Here is a 20,341-nt window from a genome sequence, read left to right as displayed (position 1 = left end):
TACAGTACACTTTTCTCCTCCTCATTACTCTGCTTCTCTCATCCCCCAGGTTAGCTACTACCCCTAGTTCCAACTGTGTGGATTATTAGTTTGTATGTCTGGTGTGTCTCTCTTCTTTTGCTCAATAATTATGTTTATGAGATTTACCCATGTTTTTGCTATGTTGTATTTTCTTTGTAAGGATATAACAACAATATTTTACTATAAATCCATTTTACTATTGATGAATATTTTATTTATTTCCAGTTTTTGGCTATTATGAATATCCTCTTACATATCTTTTAGTAAATATATGTATGCATTTCTGTAGATATTTACCAGGGAGTATAATTGTGGGTTCATAGGTTATACATATGTTCTTCCTCAGTAGATCTGGTAAATGGTTTTCTAGTGTGGCTGTGCCAGTTTTTATTCCCACCAGCAGAATGTGAGCTGAGCATTCCTGTTGCTCGACATCCCTGCCAACACTTGCCATATTTTTATTTTCTATTTTTAGTTATGCTGGTGGGTATGTGGTGGTATTATAAATAAACTCTCATGCACATGTAAGTTTTGGAATTTGAGGAAGTGTTTCCAGGAAAAACATCAAGCGGAGGTTGGAGAGAATGTATCTGTTGGGGGTGTATTTTTAGACAGATACCACAAGGTTGATACATATTGAGAGCTCTACCCTTTAGGTCAATTCTGCAAACAGATAAAGCTTCTGTTCATGTCTGTTCATGTTCTGTCCTTTTTTTTATATATATATAGGTATATCTATTTTTCGTGGTTATAAGGATAAAATATTCATTTAGTACAAATTGGGTACCTACTTTGTGCCAGGCAGTGGGCCAAATACTATATAAAAATCATTTTGTAGCACTTATACATGGAGCCTGGGCCTTCCACCACTGCCGCCTTTGCGGGTATGTCTTCACAGCCCTGCACTGTCACCCCCAGCAGACACTGGGCAGCTGCGATCATCAATAATTTGAACAAAGAAAGTCATAAGCTACATTTTAATGTGCTCTAAAGATGCTCAAGAGATCCATGGTTTGCAAGAGAGCATCAGATTAAATTAGTCCATTTTCTTAAGAGTTCGAGATGGCTTACCATTTTGGTCCCTCTTTATGAACACGTTTGAATAGCTCATTGCAGCAGTCATAATACTTCAAAGATCTTCTCTGAAATTCACAAACAGCTATTTTTGGATCTCTGACATATCATTTGCCCTGTGTGTCATGCCTTCTGCTAAGCTTGCCAACCTTTGCAACAAGATGTCTATATTGTGTGGTGGTGATTTCCAAGCTCTTTACATGTCAGAACTAAAACTTTGATTGGCAAATTTGAACAGCACCCTATACTAAGGAATGAGCAAACCCCAACTTGGAGGGCACTGCTGTTGACTGCCTGGCTGTCCTGACCCAACCACCTGTGGCTGCAGCTGTTATCTTGTACCCTACTCATGTGATGGAGCAGCTCCATGTCTAAACTTCTTATGCTGAACATTCTATGCTGGCCGTCCTTGCCTGGGTTGTGCCTGAAGATCAGGGTGCTCAGCTGCCACAGGGTCATGGATGTGTAATGTGTGGTGGTAATGGCATGACCTCTGAGGAGGCAAAACGGCCCTTGTGTGCCACGTGCACCCTGACTGGATCGTGGTTGATATATTCAGCTATACTTCCCCTCAACCACCTTTCACCAAAATGACTAGGAGGAACACCCAACAGAGGGAAAATTCAGAGACTCTGACCTCTGCCACAGAACGACTGGATATGAACATAAAACATGTTGGAAATGGAAGTCAGGGTAACAATCATCCAGGCAATGGCTAGTTTGGAGAAGGCCATTAGTGGCAACATAGAATCTGTAAGGGCGGAAGTAAGAGCTAATCTGGCAGAACTTAAAAATGCTGTCAATGAGATCTAATCTAATCTAAATACTCTAACAGCCAGGATAAGTGAGGCAGAAGATCAAATTAGTGATCTAGAAGACAAACTGATAGAAAAGAAGGATCAGGAGAAGGCCTGGACAAACAGCTTAAAAGCCATGAAAACAGAATTGGGGAAATAAATGACACCATGAAACGTTCCAATGTCAGAATTATTGGGATCCCGGAGGGAGTGGAGAGAGAAGACTAGAAGATATAATTGAACAAATACTGGATGAAAATTTTCCTAATCTGGGGACTGGAACAAGTGTTTATGTCCCAGAGGCAGAGAGGATACTCCCTCCAAGATCAACGAGTGTAGAAAGACCTCTAGGCACATAATTGTGAAATTCATGAGTCTTAAATTTGGAGAGGATGTCTTAAGGGAAGCTAAGGGGAAGAGATTCCTTTCATACAGAGGTAGGACCATCAGAATAACGTCAGACCTATCCACAGAAACCTGGGAAGCCACAAAGGGCTGGCAAGTCGTAATGAGGGCACTAAAGGAGAAGAACATGCAGCCAAGAATACTTGATCCAGCAAGTCTGACATTCAGAATGGATGCAGAGATAAAGAGCTTCCAAGACCAGCAAGGTTTAAAAAATTATGTGACCACCAAGCCTGCACTACAAGAAATATTAAGGGGGGTGTTTTATAAAAGAAGAAAGAACCCAGGAGTGACATAGAGCAGAAATTTGCAGAGACAATCTGTAGAAACAAAGACTTCACAGGCAACATGATGTCAATAAAAAGTTATCTTTCAATAATCACTCTCAATGTGAATGGCGTAAATGGTCCCATAAAGTGGTACAGGGTTGCAGACTGGATAAAACAACAGTATCCGTCCATATGCTGTCTACAAGAGATACACTTTGGACCTAAAGATATTGAAAGTGAAAGGACAGAGAACCATCTTTCATGCCAACAGGCCTCAAAAGAAAGCTGGAGTAGTGATTCTTGTATCAGATAAATTAGATTTTAAGCTAAAGACTGTAGTCAGAGATACAGAAGAACACTATTTCATTCTTAAAGGGTCTATCCACCAAGAAGATCTAACAGTTGTAAATATTTATATCCCCAACATGGGAGCAGCCAACTACATAAGCCAACTGTTAACCAAAATAAAGAGTCCTATTGATAAGAAAACAATAATTATAGGGGATCATAACACACCACTCTCAGCAATAGACAGATCATCTAAGCAGAAAATCAACAAAGAAACAAGAGCTTTGAATGACACATTTGACCAGATGGGTCATAGATTTATATAGAACATTCACCTTAAAACAATACTCATTCTTCTTCAGCGCACATGAAACTTTCTCCAAAATAGACCAGATACTCGGTCACAAACCGGGGCTCAACCAATACCAAAAGATTTAGGTTATTCTCTGCATATTCTCAGACCACAATGCTTTAAATCTGGAACTCAACCACAAGGAAAAATTTGGAAGGAATTCAAATACTTGGAAACTAAAGGCCATCCTTCTTAAGAATGTTTGGATCAACCAGGAAATCAAAGAAGAACTTAAACAATTCATGGAAACCAATGAGAATGAAGACACATCAGTCTAAAACCTATGGGTTACTGCAAAGATGGTCCTAAGAGGGATATACATAGCCATCCAAGCCTCACTCAAAAAAATGGAAAAATCCCGAATATACCAGCTCTCTTTACACCTTATAGAACTAGAAAATCAACAATAAATTAAGACAACTCCATGCACAAGAAGGGGAAATTACTAAGATTAGAGCAGAGATCAGTGAGTTAGAAACTATAGATATGGTAGAACACATCAATGAAACTAGAACCTGTTTCTTTGAAAGAATTAATAAGATCGATAAACCACTGGACAAACTAATCCAAAAGGAAAGAGCGAGGACCCAAATTAATAAAATTATGAACGAGAGGGGAGAGATCACGACTAACTTCAAAGAAATAGAAACGATCATCAGAAATTATTATCAGTAGTTATATGCCAATAAGTTAAGCAACCTAGAAGAAGTGGATGCATTCCTGGAAACCTATAAACTTCCGAGACTGAAACAGGAAGAAATAGACAACCTGAATAGACCAATATCTAGTAAGGAGATTGAAGCAGTGATCAAAAAACTCTGAAAAAACAAGAGTCCAGAACCTGACGGATTCCCTGAGGAATTCTACCAAACATTCAAAGAAGAAATAATACCTATTCTCCTGAAGCTGTTTCGAAAAATAGAAACAGAGGGGAAACTTCCAGACTCTTCCTATGAAGCTAGCATTACCCTGATTGCCAAACCAGGCAAAGATCCCATCAAAAAGGAGAATTTCAGGGGCGCCTGGGTGGCTCAGTGGGTTAAGCCTCTGCCTTCGGCTCAGGTCATGATCCCAGGTGCTGGGATCGAGTCCCGCATCGGGCTCCCTGCTTAGCCAGGAGCCTGCTTCCTCCTCTCTTTCTGCCTGACTCTCTGCCTACTTGTGATCTCTGTCTGTCCAATAAATAAATAAAATCTTAAAAAAACAAAAAGAATTTCAGACCAATATCCCTGATGAATATGGATGCCAAGATTCTCAACAGGATCCTAGCTAATGGGATCCAACAGTACATTAAAAAGATAATCCATTATGACCAGGTGGGATTTATCCCTGGGATTCAAGGGTGGTTTAACATTTGCCAATCAATCAATGTGATAGAACAAATCAATAATAGAAGAGACAAGAACCATATGGTCCTCTCAATTGATGCAGAAAAAGTGTTTGACCAAATACAGCATTCATTCCTGATTAAAGCTCTTCAAAGTATAGGGATAGAGGGAACGTTTCTCAACTTCATAAAATCTATCTATGAAAAACCCACAGTGAATATCATTTTCAATGGGGAAAAACTGACAGCCTTCCCGTTGAGATCAGGAACACCACAAGGATGCCCACTTTTGCCACTGTTGTTCAACATAGTACTAAAAGTCCTAGTAACAGCAATCAGACAACAACAACAAAAAAAATAAAAGGTATTCAAACTGGCAAAAAAGAAGTCTAACTCTCTCTCTTCGCAGATGACATGATACTTTATATGGAAAGTCCAAAAGACTCCACCCCCAAACTACTAGAACTCATACAGCAATTCAGTAATGTGGCAGGATACAAAATCAATATGCAGAAATCAATTGCTTTCGGGGCGCCTGGGTGGCTCAGTGGGTTAAGCCGCTGCCTTCGGCTCGGGTTGTGATCTCGGGGTCCTGGGATCGAGTCCCGCATTGGGCTCTCTGCTCATCAGGGAGCCTGCTTCCTCCTTTCTCTCTCTGCCTGCCTCTCTGCCTACTTGTGATCTCTCTCTTTTAAAATCTTTAAAAAAAAATAAAATAAAAAAAAGAAATCAATTGCTTTCTTATACACTAACAATGAAAATATAGAAAGGGAAATTAGAGAATCGATTTCATTTATCATAACACCAAGAACCATAAGATACCTGGGAATAAACCTAACCAAAAAGCTAAAAGATCTGTACTCGAGGATCTACAGAACACTCATGAAAGAAATTGAAGAAGACACAAAAACATGGAAGAGCATTCCATGCTCATGAACTGGAAGAATAAACATTGTTAAAATGTCTATACTGCCCAGAGCAATCTATACTTTCAATGTCATCCCGATCAAAATTCCACTGGCATTTCTCAGAGTGCTGAAACAAACAATCCTAAAATTTGTATGGAACCAGAAAAGACCCCGAATCGCTAAGGAAATGTTGAAAAATAGAAAAACAAAGCTGGGGGCATCACATCGGCTGATTTTAAGCTTTACTACAAAGGTTGTGATGACCAAGACAGCATGGTATTGACACAAAAGTAGACACACAGACCAGTGGAACAGAGTAGAGAGTCCAAGATATGGACTCTCAACTCTGTGGTCAATAATCTTCAACAAAGCAGGAAAAAATATACAGTGGAAAAAGGATGGTCTCTTCAATAAATGGTGCTGGGAAAATTGGACAGCTATGTATGGAAGAATGAAACTCAACCATTCTTTTTACACCATACACAAAGATAAACTTGAAATGGATAAAAGACCTCAACCTGAGGCAGGAATCTATCAAAATCCTAGAGGAGAACATAGGCAGTAACTTCTTCAACATTAGCCACAGCAACTTTTTTCAAGACATGTCTCCAAAGGCAAAGGAAACAAAAGCGAAAATGAACTTTTAAGACTCCCTCAAGATAAAAAGCTTCTGCATGGCAGAGGAAACAGTCAACAGAACAAAGAGGCAACCCATGGAATGGGAGAAGATATTTGCAAATGACACTACAGACAAAGGGCTGATATCCAAGATCTATAAAGAACTCCTCAAACTCGACACTCAAAAAACAGATAATCACGTCAAAAAAATGGGCAGAAGACATGAACAGACAATTCTCCAAAGAAGACATACAAATAGCTAATAGACACTTGAAGAAATGTTAATCATCATTAGCCATCAAGGGAATTCAAATCAAAACCACATTGAGATACCACCTTATCCCAGTTACAATGGCCAAAATTAACAGGACAGGAAACAACAAGTGTTGGAGAGGATGTGGAGAAAGGGGAACACTCTTACATTGTTGGTGGGAATGCAAGTTGGTGCAGCCACTTTGGAAAACAGTGTGGAGATTACTCAAAAAATTAAAAATAGAGCTACCCTATGATTCTGCAATTGCACTACTGGATATTTACCCCAAAGATACAGATATAGTGAAAAGAAGGGCCACCCGTACCCCAATGTTCATAGCAGTAGTGGCCACAATCGCCAAACTGTGGAAAGAGCCAAGATGCCCTTCAACAGACAAATGGATAAAGCAGATATGGTGTACACACACGCCACACACACACACACACACACACACACACACACACACACACAGGAGTATTACGCAGCTATCAGGATGAATACCCAACTTTTGTATCAACTTGGATCGGTCTGGAAGAGATTATGCTGAGTGAAGTAAGTCAAGCAGAGAAAGTTCATTATCATATGGTTTCACTTAAGGAGCATAGGGAATAATATGGAGGACATTAAGAGAAGGAAAGGAAAAGTGAGTTGGGGTAAATCGGAGGGGGAGACAAAGCATGAGAGACTGTGGACTCTGAGAAACAAACTGAGGGTTGTGGAGGGTGGGGGGGGTGGAAAGAGTGAGCCTGGTGGTGGGCCTTAAGTAGGACACGTATCTCATGCAGCACTGGGTATGGTGCATAAACAATGAATCTAGGAACACTGAAAAAATAAAATTATATTTCAAAAAATCATTTTGAAAATTTGGGGAAATAGAAAAAAGTATAAAAAGGAAAACAAAGATCATTCCTAAACTCATTCGTCCACTGACAACAATTTGGTTTATTTACTTGTGATATGTATTTAACATGTGTGTAAAATTTTTTTCCCTCCTAGTTGAGAATACAGTTTTGTACTTTTTTCCCCCCACTTAACCTTACCCACTTAGCATTTTCTCACATCATTTAGAACTATTTGTGTATCTTTTTAATGACTGGAAATTACCCATCATATGACTGTACCATAATTTATTTAAGTGTTCTCTCATTGAACATTCAATTTTCAAATTTTAGCCATGTAAAAATATGATACATAACACAAATCTTTGCTAGCATTTTATCTATTTGTAATTCTGTGTATTAAAAAATTTTTTTAATTGAAGTGTAGTTGCCATTTGCTCATATTTTAGATTCTTTTCTCTTTTTAGGAAGAGATTTTTAGGAAATCTCTTTTTTTTAGGAAAAGATTTTACTTATTTATTCATGAGAGAGAATGGCAAAGGCAGACAGAGCAGGGAACCCGATGTGGGACTCTGTCCCAGGACCCTGGGATCATGACAAAGGCAGGCGCTTAACCAACTGAGCTACCCAGACACCCTTTAGATTACTTTCTTAGGCTAGTTTCCTAGACAGGGATTGACCATGTCAAATAACATAATTACTTTTCAGTTTAATAAGTGAAGGGGAATGCCTGTGTTGATGGACCCTTGCTAGCATTGCTGCTATGATTTTTTTAATACACTAATATTTTAAAAAGTAACTCAACTTTAATTTACATGATCTTTTCTTCTAGTACTTCTAAGTCAAAAGAGTCTTTTTTTTTTTTTAAGGATTTTATTTATTTATTTGACAGACAGAGATCACAAGTTGGCAGAGAGGCAGGCAGAGAGGGAGAGAGGAGGAAGCTGGTTGGTTCACCACTGAGCAGAGAGCCCAATGCGGGGCTCGATCCCAGGACCCTGAGATTACAACCTGAGCCAAAGTCAGAGACTTTAACCCACTGAGCCACCCAGGCGCCCCCCAAAAGAGTCTTTAAAGTCTCCAGTTTAAAATTTGTAATTTAACAACTGCTGCCCTGGTGGCTGTTCTCTTACTTTGGGGGTGGGACTGTTACCATGGGAATTTGGGAAAAGAGGCATGAGAAGGGAATCCGTGTTACTGAGTGATCAGTGTATGGCAAGTCATACCAGCTCCTAACAGATCATATCAAACATTTAGCCCCAAATTTGTCTCTAGCAACAGCACTAGAAACATTGTTTTGACCCTGATCTTCGGTATGCTGGGGTCTATGGTTTCATTTTTGAGTAAAAGATTTGAGATGTGCCTTAGAAAATCTTAAGACTTCTCGTGGTAGTCCTTTGTGGACCTGTCATTACATTTATCTAACCCTTCTTAAATTAACTTGTATTTTAAACCTATCACACCTGTTGTTAATAATAATAATAATGTACTTGGACTTTAAATAATTTTCATTTTTTATTGCCAATTTATTAATTTTGTTCTTTTCATTTTCTTCTCCTTCCTTTATAGTTATTTGAAAATTAGTTTTATACCTAGTGAGATTTCCGTCCTGGTCTATACTCTTTCCATTCTTCCATCTCCTCACCTAGATGAAGTGGGAATGTCTCGAATTGAAGCTGTTTTACCGCATTGTGACCTAAATGACCTGAATGGTTTAGCTACATCTGTTTTAAGATGGATTCATTATGATCGCAAATATCTGGATAATACCACTGGGAAACAACTGAAACTGCTTCAAAAACTAGATCACTATGGTCTTCAGAGATTACAAAAATTCAACAATTTGAATCTATTATGGGAAGAACTTAAATCTTTAAAAGGAGACTGGTTTGCCGAGTCACTTCTTGAAGAAACAGTTGCTACTTTACAGCGCTTGATGGATGAAATTAATTACAAAAATGTTGCAGAGATTGCAACTTTTATTTCTAGAACTAACTACCTTAGTACTTCGCTACTTGATAGGATTGCCTCAGTGGTCGTTCAGCAGATTGAAAAGGTGATAATGAGTTTTAAATAGTTGTCAACTTCTAAAAGCATAAATGTTTATAAGTACTTTGAGAACTTAATTAGAATTGGAATTTTATTAGCTTTTTTTTTTTTTTTAAGACCTTTTTATTAGAGAGAGAGCGCATGCAAACTGGAGCAGTGGTGGGTGGGGTAAGGGCAGAGGGAGAGGGACCAGCAGACTCCCTGCTGAGCAGGGAGCCCAACACTGGGCTGGATCCCAGGACTCTGAGATCATGCATGACCTGAGCTGAGGGCAGATACTTAACTGACTGAGCTACCCAGGCACTCCTGGAATTTGAATTTTAAAAGTTAAGTTCTAGTATCTGGTTCAGCAGTTTGTTTCTCCTCTCAAGTTTTTTCCTCCGGCAGTGTAGATCTGGGGAGTATAGCAGTCATCTTTTGGTTCACTACTATATTTTAAAGACTGTAATCAAAACTCATTGTCTAGAAAGAAATGCTTAAAACAATACTAATTGTTTTAAGAAAATGAAGTATGAGAAAATGAAGTGTGAGATAAGTGTGAAGAATGAGGGAAGGGGCGCCTGGATGGCTCAGTGGGTTAAAGCCTCTGTCTTCAGCTTAGGTCATGATCCCAGGATCCTGGGATCCAGCCCTGAATCAGATTCTCTGCCCAGCAGGGAGCCTGTTTCCCCACTCTCTGCCTGCCTCTCTGCCTACTTGTGATTTCTGTCAAATAAATAAATAAAATCTTAAAAAAAAAAAAAAAAGAATGAGGGAAATGTAGGGTGTGCACTGACTTCCGTATTCTTAAATTGTCAGTGTGTCTTCTTACAAATTTATTTCTGGAACTTATTCGTAAATTGTTGCCTTTTGGATTATGTGAGAAGCAGCTCACTTAAAAAATCTATATCAGGATAAGGCTTTTACTTAGGAGACAGTATTTCTCCCAAAATAAAATAAAAATCTGTCTTATTTGTTTAGCATAGTACCTGGCAGTCAATAAGTTTTCGTTGAGTGAGGGAATAATGATATTTTAAAAATGAATGAATGAAAGAAAAATGATTATAAACTAACTTCCTTAATTATATTATATGATGAGTCTATAAAATGGACTGATAACCACAGAATTCTATTTCCTGTTCATTTTAATGTCTAATGAATTCTGCAACAGGATTTTACACCTAACAAAATTAATTTGCAGATTATCTGATTAATTTTTTCTGCACTGATAACTTAGAGGTACTAGAAACTACTGGTGATACTAAGTAGATTATAACAATTGGAAAAAGTAGTAAGTAGTGATGCATTTATCCTTTTATTCTAGGCAAGTTAGAAAAAGATTTCTACCCAGAATAATAATTAGGTTAAATTGTTGTTTCATTTTACTGAAGTTTAAACTATAACTTTTTGTTGTGTTTATACAGATCCACCCTTTTGTGATCCTTGGTATTATTCTTCCATTTAGCATCATGAACTATGATCCACCTCAAAATGATGAATTTTTCAGGATTTGCATTCAATACCTGAATTCTTACTTAAGTAGGTATATTGTTTGGTAATATATTGAGTAAGTATGTTGGAGGATACTATTGCCACTGTGGTAAGAAATACTTCTTATTTAGGGGGTAACCATAATAGCCGTGAGTTCTAGACCTAAAAAAAAGTTTGTTATCCATTTTTTTTTAAGATCTTATTTATTTATTTGTCAGAGAGAGAGAGAACACACACAAGCAGACAGAGTGGCAGGCAGAAGCAGAGAGAGAAGCAGGCTCCCTGCTGAGCAAGGAGCCCGATGCCGGACTCAATCCCAGGGCCCTGGGATCATGACCTGAGCCGAAGGCAGCAGCTTAACTGACTGAGCCACCCAGGCGTCCCAATTTATCCATTTTTATTATGAAAAATATAAAGCTTAAAGAAGAAATGGAAAAAATCAAAGAGTGCCTATATTCTCACTGGGCAGACTTAGTAATTGTTAACATTTTATCATTATTTGCTTTACTGTTTGTTTCTCTTGCTCTCTTATTTTTTTGGAACCATTTCGCAGTAAGTTGTAGGCATCATGACCTTTCACCCCTAATTGCTCAGGCATACGTCTCCTAAGAATCATGACTTCTTCTATCACTACAACATTACTATGACACCTAAGAAAATTAATAGTCCCTAATATCTAATATACAGTCCATGTTTAAATCTCCCTTATTAGTCTCAAAATACCTCTTAGGGTGGTTATTTTGGGCCCAACATCCACTCATTGCATTAGGTTGATACCTCTTTAGTCTCTTATAATCTAGATATTGTTTTTTTATTCCTTTCCCCTGCCATTGACTGGCACTGTGATATGACAGCCATGTCTGATACTACTTTGTGAATAGACAAGTAAAATGGGTTGCTGTGATAGGTTTATATTTAGTCATGAATGGGCGTAGGCCTGTTTGGCGTTCATATATACCTCTTTTTTTTTTTTTTAAGATTTTATTTATTTATTTGACAGAGATCACAAATAGGCAGAGAGAGAGGAGGAAGCAGGCTTCCCGCTGAGCAGACAGCCCGATGCGGGACTCGATCCCAGGACCCTGGGATCATGACCCGAGCCGAAGGCAGAGGCCTTAACCCACTGAGCCACCCAGGCGCCCCCATATATACCTCTTTTTAAGTAACACAATTATGTAGAAAGAGCAGACTTTAAACTGAAGCTTATTGTGCTTTCCTGGTTGTTCAGTCTTGTGCCAATAGCCGGAAGGAAGTGAAAGCACATCCTTTTAAAAAAATAAAATAAAATAAATAGTTTGGGGTGCCTTTAGTATCTTTAGTGTCTTTGGGGCATTCCCACCAAGAGTGTAGGAGGGTTTTCCTTTCTCTGATATAAGGATTGCCACCCCAGCTTTCTTCTGATGTCCATTAGCATGGTACATTGTTTCCCACCCCCTCACTTTAAATTTGGAAGTGTCTTTGGGTCTAAAATGAATTTCTTGTAGGCAGCATATTGATGGGTTTTGTTTTTTTATCCATTCTGATACCCTGTGTCTTTTGATTGGGGCATTTAGCCCATTAACATTCAGGGTAACTACTGAGAGACATGAATTTAGTGCCATTGTATTGCCTGTAAGGTGACTGTTACTGTATATTGTCTCTGTTACTTTCTGATCTACTACTTTTAAGGTGTCTCTTTGCTTAGAGGACCGCTTTCAGTATTTCCTGTAGAGCTGGTTTGGTGTTTGCAAATTCTTTCAGTTTTTGTTTGTCCTGGAAGCTTTTTATCTCTCCTTCTATTTTCAATGATAGCCTAGCTGGATATAATATTCTTGGCTGCATGTTTTTCTCGTTTAGTGCTCTGAATATATCATGCTAGTTCTTTCTGACCTGCCAGGTCTCTGTGGATAGGTCCACTGCCAATCTAACGTTTTTACTGACAGGTCACTATTAACCTCATTTGTGATTTGATCTTGATTTATGAAATAAACTCAGCAAAAATCTGAAAGCAAAGATGTAATGTCTTTTTTGTCCTTTCTAAGAATATTGCTGCCAGTAGGAACCCTTTCCTTCTCATCAGAAATGTCTCTTGGGTGAATAACCTCAAAGTGCCTTTGCTGTTGGGTGACAGATAAGGGAGGAGGTGCTCTTGGAAACCTGAGCTTCGTATGCGTCTACACTCAGCCTGGATATTTGAGATTCCTAACAGCAATACAGAATAATAGTCCAGGCTCCGGAGCTGGGCTCTCAGGGTTAAACCTCACTGTCCACTTGCTAACCATGTGACTGTAGGCAAATCATTTAACTTCTCTGTGCCTCTCTGCATATATTTACAAAGGGGAGATAATAATTGTTTCTACTGTATATTGAAATGAGATTTCAATACGTTAATATATGTAAAGTGCTTAGAATGATACCTAACACATTCTGAGCACCTGTGATATTGTTATCATCAATACATAGAGACTTGGACCACTTAACCACATATACTACTGACCTTTTTGTTTTGAATTCTTTCTCTTTACAAAGCCAATTTTTAAAACTTTTTATGGAAGTCAAATAATAGTATAGGAATATTTACATATCCTTAGCATATAGTATGAATTTACACAAATTGAATCGCCCAAGGAATTAGTACCCAGGTTAAGAAACAGAGCATTACCACAGTGTCTTCTCTCCTGTCCCCCTTTCCTACTCTGCTCCCCTGCAAAGGTAAGCACTTCACCACTATTCTGACTGTTAACTGTATAGATTAGCTTTGTCAAGGCTGTGTTTGTATCAGTTTTTTAAAACCTGGGTTGACCTGAATAAAGTGTGTGCTTATGTATATGTGAGATGGCTGTACATTATAATTTTTTTATCTTAATTTTGTTTCAGATGGGTTGAATCCTCTCATGTTAGTGTTTCTTGGTTATTCTTTGGCCATTCTTGGGTATTTTCCAGAAGATTTGCTGAAGGCAATTTTTAACATCAAATTCTTAGCCAAAATGGATTCTCAACTTGAATGTGTGTATCTACATTTTTTTTGATTTTTATTTTTTATAAGGATTTTATTTATTCATTTTAGAGAGAAAGAGAAAGCACAAGCAGAGGGAGGGGCAGAGGGAGAGGGAGAAGGAGAAGGCTCCCCGCTGAGCAGGGAGCCTGATGTGGGGCTCCATCCCAGGACCCTGGCATCTGACCGGAGCTGAAGGCAGTATCTACAATTTAGTAAACTATTACCTATACTTTATATTCAAATTTCATCTCTATCTACACTAAAGCATTTAAATGTAAATATGTATTTTTTAATGAAAGTATTTCCTACTTTCTGGAGAAAATTTGGAAAACAGAAAAGTATAAAATAGGAAATAAAAGCTAACTCATAATTTTACTACCAAGTGAAACTACCAGCTTTAATAATATTTTAGAGTATATCTTTCTTTCTGTCTTCCTCCTATTCTTATATATATGTTTATATATCTATATGTATTTTAAAACAAAGTTTGGATTATTAGTATATTCATTTTTCTATGTTGCCTCTTGTCATTGAACTATATTTTGAACAATTTTGTGTGCCATTGAATATTTTCTGATGTCATGATTGTTTTAGTGTCTATATAATCTGCTATGATAGGTATGTAATAACATTTATTATCATGTAGGTCATTTCCAATTCTTCATTATAAATAATGCTAATTATACATAAATCATTGACCTCATCTTTGTTTATTTAGGATAGACACCTAAATGTGGAATATTAGGTCAATGAAAATTCTTTGGTAGTATTTTTCAAAATGTAGTTGTCATATTCATGATTAGTGAAAACGACATAGGAGTTGGTCCTAATCATGCCACTGAATAATTTAAAAAATGTAAAGCATGTGTGTGCAAGTGAAATGATTTTATAATATGAGGGAAAAAATACTAACAAATAATGAGGATAAATGAATGTGAAAAAATGGATTGCCTTTGTTACGTCCCACCTGTCAAAATCCATTAATATTTTGTTTTTGATTTCAGTTTTATGTTCATCTCTAAATAGGAGGGTCCAGTTACGGCTTATGGAATTAAATAGAGCAGTCTGCTTGGAGTGCCCTGAGTATCAGATTCCATGGTTTCATGACCGCTTCTGTCAACAGCAGTATAATAAAGGTTTGAGTTATCTTTGGGTCAAACAGCAAATTTTAATTCCAAGGTGAATCGCTTCTCGGCCTTTTGGCTAAGATCAAGTGTAATTCCAAGGTGAATTCATAAGTAGCAGCATTTTGTTAAGCCCAACCATGACACCAGAGTTAACAAGAGTGCCATGACCTGTTTGATAGAACCATTTTATAGGTGAGATTTATGTTATAAGACTTTCTTAATATTTAGGACACTAAACCTCTCTAGTAGAGAACACAGAAATTGTATCGTTCTGAATTAAATGTCATTGCATATGGTATTATATCTAAGCTCTTGTTGAAAATATTAATCTTGATTTTTTGGTTAGTACAATTCGGTTGATTTTCATGTGAAACTGATTAACTTATTTTAAGTGCACTAATTATTTTTATTTTCTTAAAGATATTGGCAGCTTGAGTGGAGCACAGCAGCAGATTTATAAAATGTTAGCAGAAGTGCTGGGAGGAACCAATTGTGTAAAAGCCTCAGTTCTTACACCTTATTACCACAGAATAGGTGAGTGTGTGGTAGGTTATCAGGTACTCTCAGAAGACTAAACTAATTAAAGTACAATCACCTCATCAAATGGAAATCTCCAAACAGACTAAGATAGAAAGAAGGGTACAGTGATTCCCATGGCCAGCTTTGATAACCATCAGCATTTTGTTTTAAAAAAATAATTTTTTTTAAAAACCAGCCTTTCCCAATTCTAAATAAAACCCAGATTCAGATTCACTGAACATTTCTAGATCTTCAGGTTGTATTATCTACCTGGATGAAGATTTCTGCAGACTTGTGCCCAACTCTAAACTCGTTGACTTTCTCAGTTATCTAGTTGTAGAGGGCATTTTGATTTGTCAGGGAGGACATAAAGTTAGTAGACTAGCTGATAAATTGGATGGCAACATAAGATTTTTTTAAAAAATAGCTAAATTCAAGTGGTGGACTTAAAGATGAAATTTTAAGAGAATTAACATAAACTTTGTAAATTTAGATTTAGAAAACATCTTGCATACATATAGGTTGTTATATAGAACTATAAGCCTGATTGGGGTGCCTGGGTGGCTCAGTGGGTTAAAGCCTCTGCCTTCGGCTCAGGTCATAATCCCAGGGTCCTGGGATTGAGCCCCACATCAGGCTCTCTGCTCAGCAGGGAGGCCTGCTTCCTTGTCTCTCTCTGCCTGCCTCTCTATCTACTTGTGATCTCTCTCTGTCAGATGTCAAATAAATAAGTAAAACTTAAAAAAAAAAAAAGAATTATTCGCCTGATATTAACTAATTCTATAAATGATTGTCAAAAATCAAATACTATTTTAAACTATATTATTAATAATAAGAATATTCTTCAGACATGTCTTAGTACTGTATTCTTTTTTGAGTGTTGCATTTTGTGAGAGACAGTGACAAATGGGACCTGGAAAGAGTCTAGAAATCCTGTCTTAGAACTAGAGAGGACGGGGACTGCACAGATTTAAATTCCTTAGCAAGTTCTTCAATCTTGGAACCTTATTAGTTTCTTCATCTGTAAATGGGGATAATAACGCCCTCTTAACAGGGTTAGCTGATTTATTGTATGAAAAATATTTAGCACTGCCCTTGGAACATAGTGAGTGCTCAATAAGTTTTACTAAAAAACTACAAATATAATATAATGTTTAATCTGAATGTTTAAACTGAAATGTTTAATCTGAAACCAGGAAAAGTTGTGGCGAGCATAACAATATTTGAAGGATTGTTATGTGAAAGAAGAAAAAGATATCTATTTTGAGGATAAAAATACTTTAAAAATATTTTATGTATTATTATATTTTAAATATAAATACTTTAAAAAATATTTTAAGTCAGTAAAAGAATTTTATGAAAGTTTTGTCAAAATCTGAAATAATGGGGTGCCTTGTGAAGAAGAAATGTTTGGGCAGAATCTGGATGATCAGACTGAGTGTTCAGAAGACTGAACCAAATTCATCATTTGTACTCTCATCTTGCACTACAAAACACATTTTCTCAGTTGTTTGGTTTTTTGTTAGGCTTACATTTGCCTATGAGTGACAAAAATCCACAAGTAACAGGAACTTAACCCAGTTTATTTCCTTCTTCCACGTGCATAGGGTATCCAGGGCTGGGATGCCAGCTCTACAAATCTTAAAAGATCAAGATCCTTCTATTTTATTTTATTTTTTAAAGATTTTATTTAAAGAATGCACACAAGCCCAGAGAGGGGCAGGCAGAGGGAGACAGAGAAGCGGGCTCCCTACTGAGGAGGGAGCCTGATGTGGGGCTGGATCCCAGGACTGTGGGATCATGACCTGAGCAAAAGACAGACACTTAACCAACTGAGCCACCCAGGCGTCCCAAGATCCATCTATTTTATTCTAAACTACAACCTCAACATGTAGCTTCCATTTTATGGTCCAAAATGGCTCCTTCTGCTTTAGCCAACATATCAACAATCTAAGCAGAAGGTGGAGGGAGGGAAGGAAAAGGAAGGGTGTGCCTCTGAGCTCAGTTCCTTGAAGTTGCACATACCATTTTTAAATTATACCCTATGGTCACACTTGGCTATGAATGAGTTTAGGAAATGTTTTCATTCTGGGTGGCCATGTACCCAGCTAAGAATAGAGATCTTCCTTGGCTTATCATGGGGTTGTAAGTTGAAAATATTTTAAGTCAAAATGCATTTATGGGCACCTGGGTGATTCAGTCAGTTAAATGTCCGACTCTTGATTTTGTCTCAGGTCATGTTCTCAGTGTTGTGAGATCGAGCCCCTCCTGGGGCTCTGTGCTGGGTGTGGAGTCTGCTTGAGATCCTTACTCACCCCTTCTCTCTGCTCTCCTCCATCCTCCACTTGCACCGTCTCTTGCACACACAACCTCTCTAAAAAAAGGAAAAAGAAAAAAATGCCTTTAATGCACCTAACATGCTGAACTTCGTAGCTTAGACTAGCCTACTTAAATGTGCCCAGAACACTCACATTAGCCTATAGTTGGGCAAAATCATCTACCACAAAACTTGTTTTACAATAAGGTGTTGAATATCTCATGTAGTTTATCAAAAACTTTACTGAAAATGAAAAACAAAATCGTTCTGTTTCTCCTCACTATTGCTGCAGAGCACCAAAGAGATCCAAATTCAAAATCTGAAGTATGGTTTCTATATTGAATGCATATCACTTTTGTACCATTGTAAAGTTGAAAAATCATAGGTTGGGGACCATCTGTGTACTGTTAATTTGTACTACTTAAACTATATCTGTATTTTAAAATATACTCCTGTAAAAATAATACTCAGAAGGAAATGCACTACAATATGAATATGAAAATGGTCTGTAATTCCATCTTGTAATTTAAAATTATTGAGCATTGACTTTGTGACAGGCACTGTAGCAGCTCTTTATTCCTGTTACTTCATTTTATTCTTTTTGATTTGCTTTTGTTAATGTTTCTTTCAAACCATAAATAGTCATATCTATATAAAACATTTGGAAAATACAGAAAAGAAAAAAATCACGCCTTACAAGTCGTGCATAACGTAATTAGTAGTGAAACCAGGATTATTCTATCCCAAGACTATTGTTTTTCCAATTCATATTTGTACCTCCTGTTGTCAAGAGGCTTATTTTAATTTGAAATCTATATAAAATCATTAAAATATTTAATTGGTAATATTTATATATAAGGATATAGCATATTTAAGACAATGTAATAGTATGATTAATAACTATGGATTAGAAGCAGTGCTTAAGGTTTAAAAAAACAGCACTTGCTTAAAAAAAAAAAATCACAGGATACCTACTCACAGAAAAACCAGAAAGCACAGATAACAAAAAAAAGAGAAATTACCATGATACAACCATTGTTTACTTTTGCTGTCTTTTTTTGTAACTGACTTCTTTAAAACCAAAAATGGCTTATTCTATAATGTTTGTAGCTATGTTTATATATTGCAAATATTTTTCTGTGCCCAAATATATACATTATTTTTAGTGACTGCATACATATTTTGTTGAATTGAGTAAGTCATGGTTTATTTAATCCTTAGGGTTTTTTGTTGGGACATGCATCTGTTAAACAGTGCTGCAATTTCATATAATAACAGCAATAGCAAATGATATACCTACATATTTTTATTATGTTTAAGGTGTTTTATACATAATAAATTTATTATGCCCCTACCAGGTACATAAATTATTCTATTTCATAGATAAGAAAATTGAGGCTGAGACATTATTGTTTGCCCAAGGTTATATCTGGCAAATGGCAGAGCCAGTATTTGACCTAGGCATTCTAGCTCCAAAATTCATTCTCTCAGTGAGAGAACTATATTTCTTGTTTGATAATTAGCTGGAAGCTGCTTCAGTGCCCCAGTTTCCCTTCTATATAAAAAGCAGATAATCAAACCTACTTTTTTCTTTTCATCTGTTGTTTCTTTTTTCATTTGTCCTTTCTTTTTCTCTTGGTTTAAATACTTTTACAATTGTGTTTATTGCAGAAAAATCTCAAACATACACAGAAAATAGAACAGTATGATGAGCCCCCATTCAGCACTCACTCACCACAGTCCCACCTGATCCTTTTCAAGCAAATCACACATACCATCTTAAAATGTGTATCTAAAAAGATAAATGACTTCAGTACCATCATTGTCACCCCTACCACCATTCATAATAAGTTCTTTTTTTTTTTTAAAGGCATTTCAGTATTTTTTTTTTTAAAGACTTTTTATTTATTTATTTGTCATAGAGAGAGAAGCGAGAGCAAGCACAGGCAGACAGAGTGGCAGGCAGAGGCAGAGGGAGAAGCAGGCTCCCCGCCAAGCAAGGAGCCCGATGTGGGACTCGATCCCAGGACACTGGGATCATGACCTGAGCCGAAGGCAGCCGCTTAACCAACTGAGCCACCCAGGCATCCCTCATAATAAGTTCTTAATGTCACGTAGCTTGTCAGTGTTCGAATGTCTCAGTTGTCTTTTATATGTTTCATTTTACTGTTTATTTGTTAAAATTGGGATCCAGACATCATATTTGGTTGATAGGCCTTTGTAACTTCTCCCTTTCTCTTTTCCCCTTCCTATTTATTTATTGAAAAAAAAATTTTTTTTTCACATTCTAGACTTCTCAGTTATACCTCTGTTGTATCTCTTAACCTGCTCCTGCATCCCTTGTTTTCCTGTAAGTCACTTCCTAGATCTAGTGCCTTGAATAGATTCAGGTTAAATTCAGGTTGGGGTTTTTTGTCTGTTTGTTTTGCCCAGACAATTTCATAGGTGGTATGTACTTCTTATTGCATCCTATCAGAAGACACATCGTGTTGGTTGTCTTTTGTTCTATTAAAGATTCATCATCTCATCCATTAGAAAGTTCTATGAGTTTTTCATGTACAGATTTTATCAGTCTAATTATTGTCTAAATTGATTACTCATTAGGGGTGGTAAAGTAGTGATATTCAACAGCTACCATTTCTTCTGGATTAGCTGGAATTTGTCTAAAGAGACCTTTTTCCCATATCAACTATTTAGTTACTCTTATGTATAGTTCATACAGGAATCTTTG

At 37.1% G+C, this 20,341-nt stretch overlaps 1 protein-coding gene across 2 annotated transcripts in view; it reads left to right on the top strand.

Annotated features, from left to right (window-relative positions):
- FASTKD1 (FAST kinase domains 1) overlaps positions 1-20,341 on the top strand; it is a 50,013-nt gene that overhangs the window by 26,579 nt on the left and 3,093 nt on the right. For both annotated transcript variants that reach the window (XM_044242288.1, XM_044242287.1), the window contains exons 8-12: positions 8,721-9,207; positions 10,604-10,718; positions 13,527-13,655; positions 14,652-14,783; positions 15,195-15,308. In XM_044242288.1, coding sequence (XP_044098223.1) covers positions 8,721-9,207; positions 10,604-10,718; positions 13,527-13,655; positions 14,652-14,783; positions 15,195-15,308 — 977 coding nt within the window. The remainder of the gene's footprint in view (positions 1-8,720; positions 9,208-10,603; positions 10,719-13,526; positions 13,656-14,651; positions 14,784-15,194; positions 15,309-20,341) is intronic.

Source organism: Neovison vison, chromosome 3, assembly GCF_020171115.1.
Source record: "Neovison vison isolate M4711 chromosome 3, ASM_NN_V1, whole genome shotgun sequence".
Lineage (NCBI taxonomy): Eukaryota > Metazoa > Chordata > Mammalia > Carnivora > Mustelidae > Neogale > Neogale vison.
The sequence above is the reverse complement of the archived record's forward strand: the minus strand, read 5'-3'. Positions and strand labels throughout refer to the sequence as shown.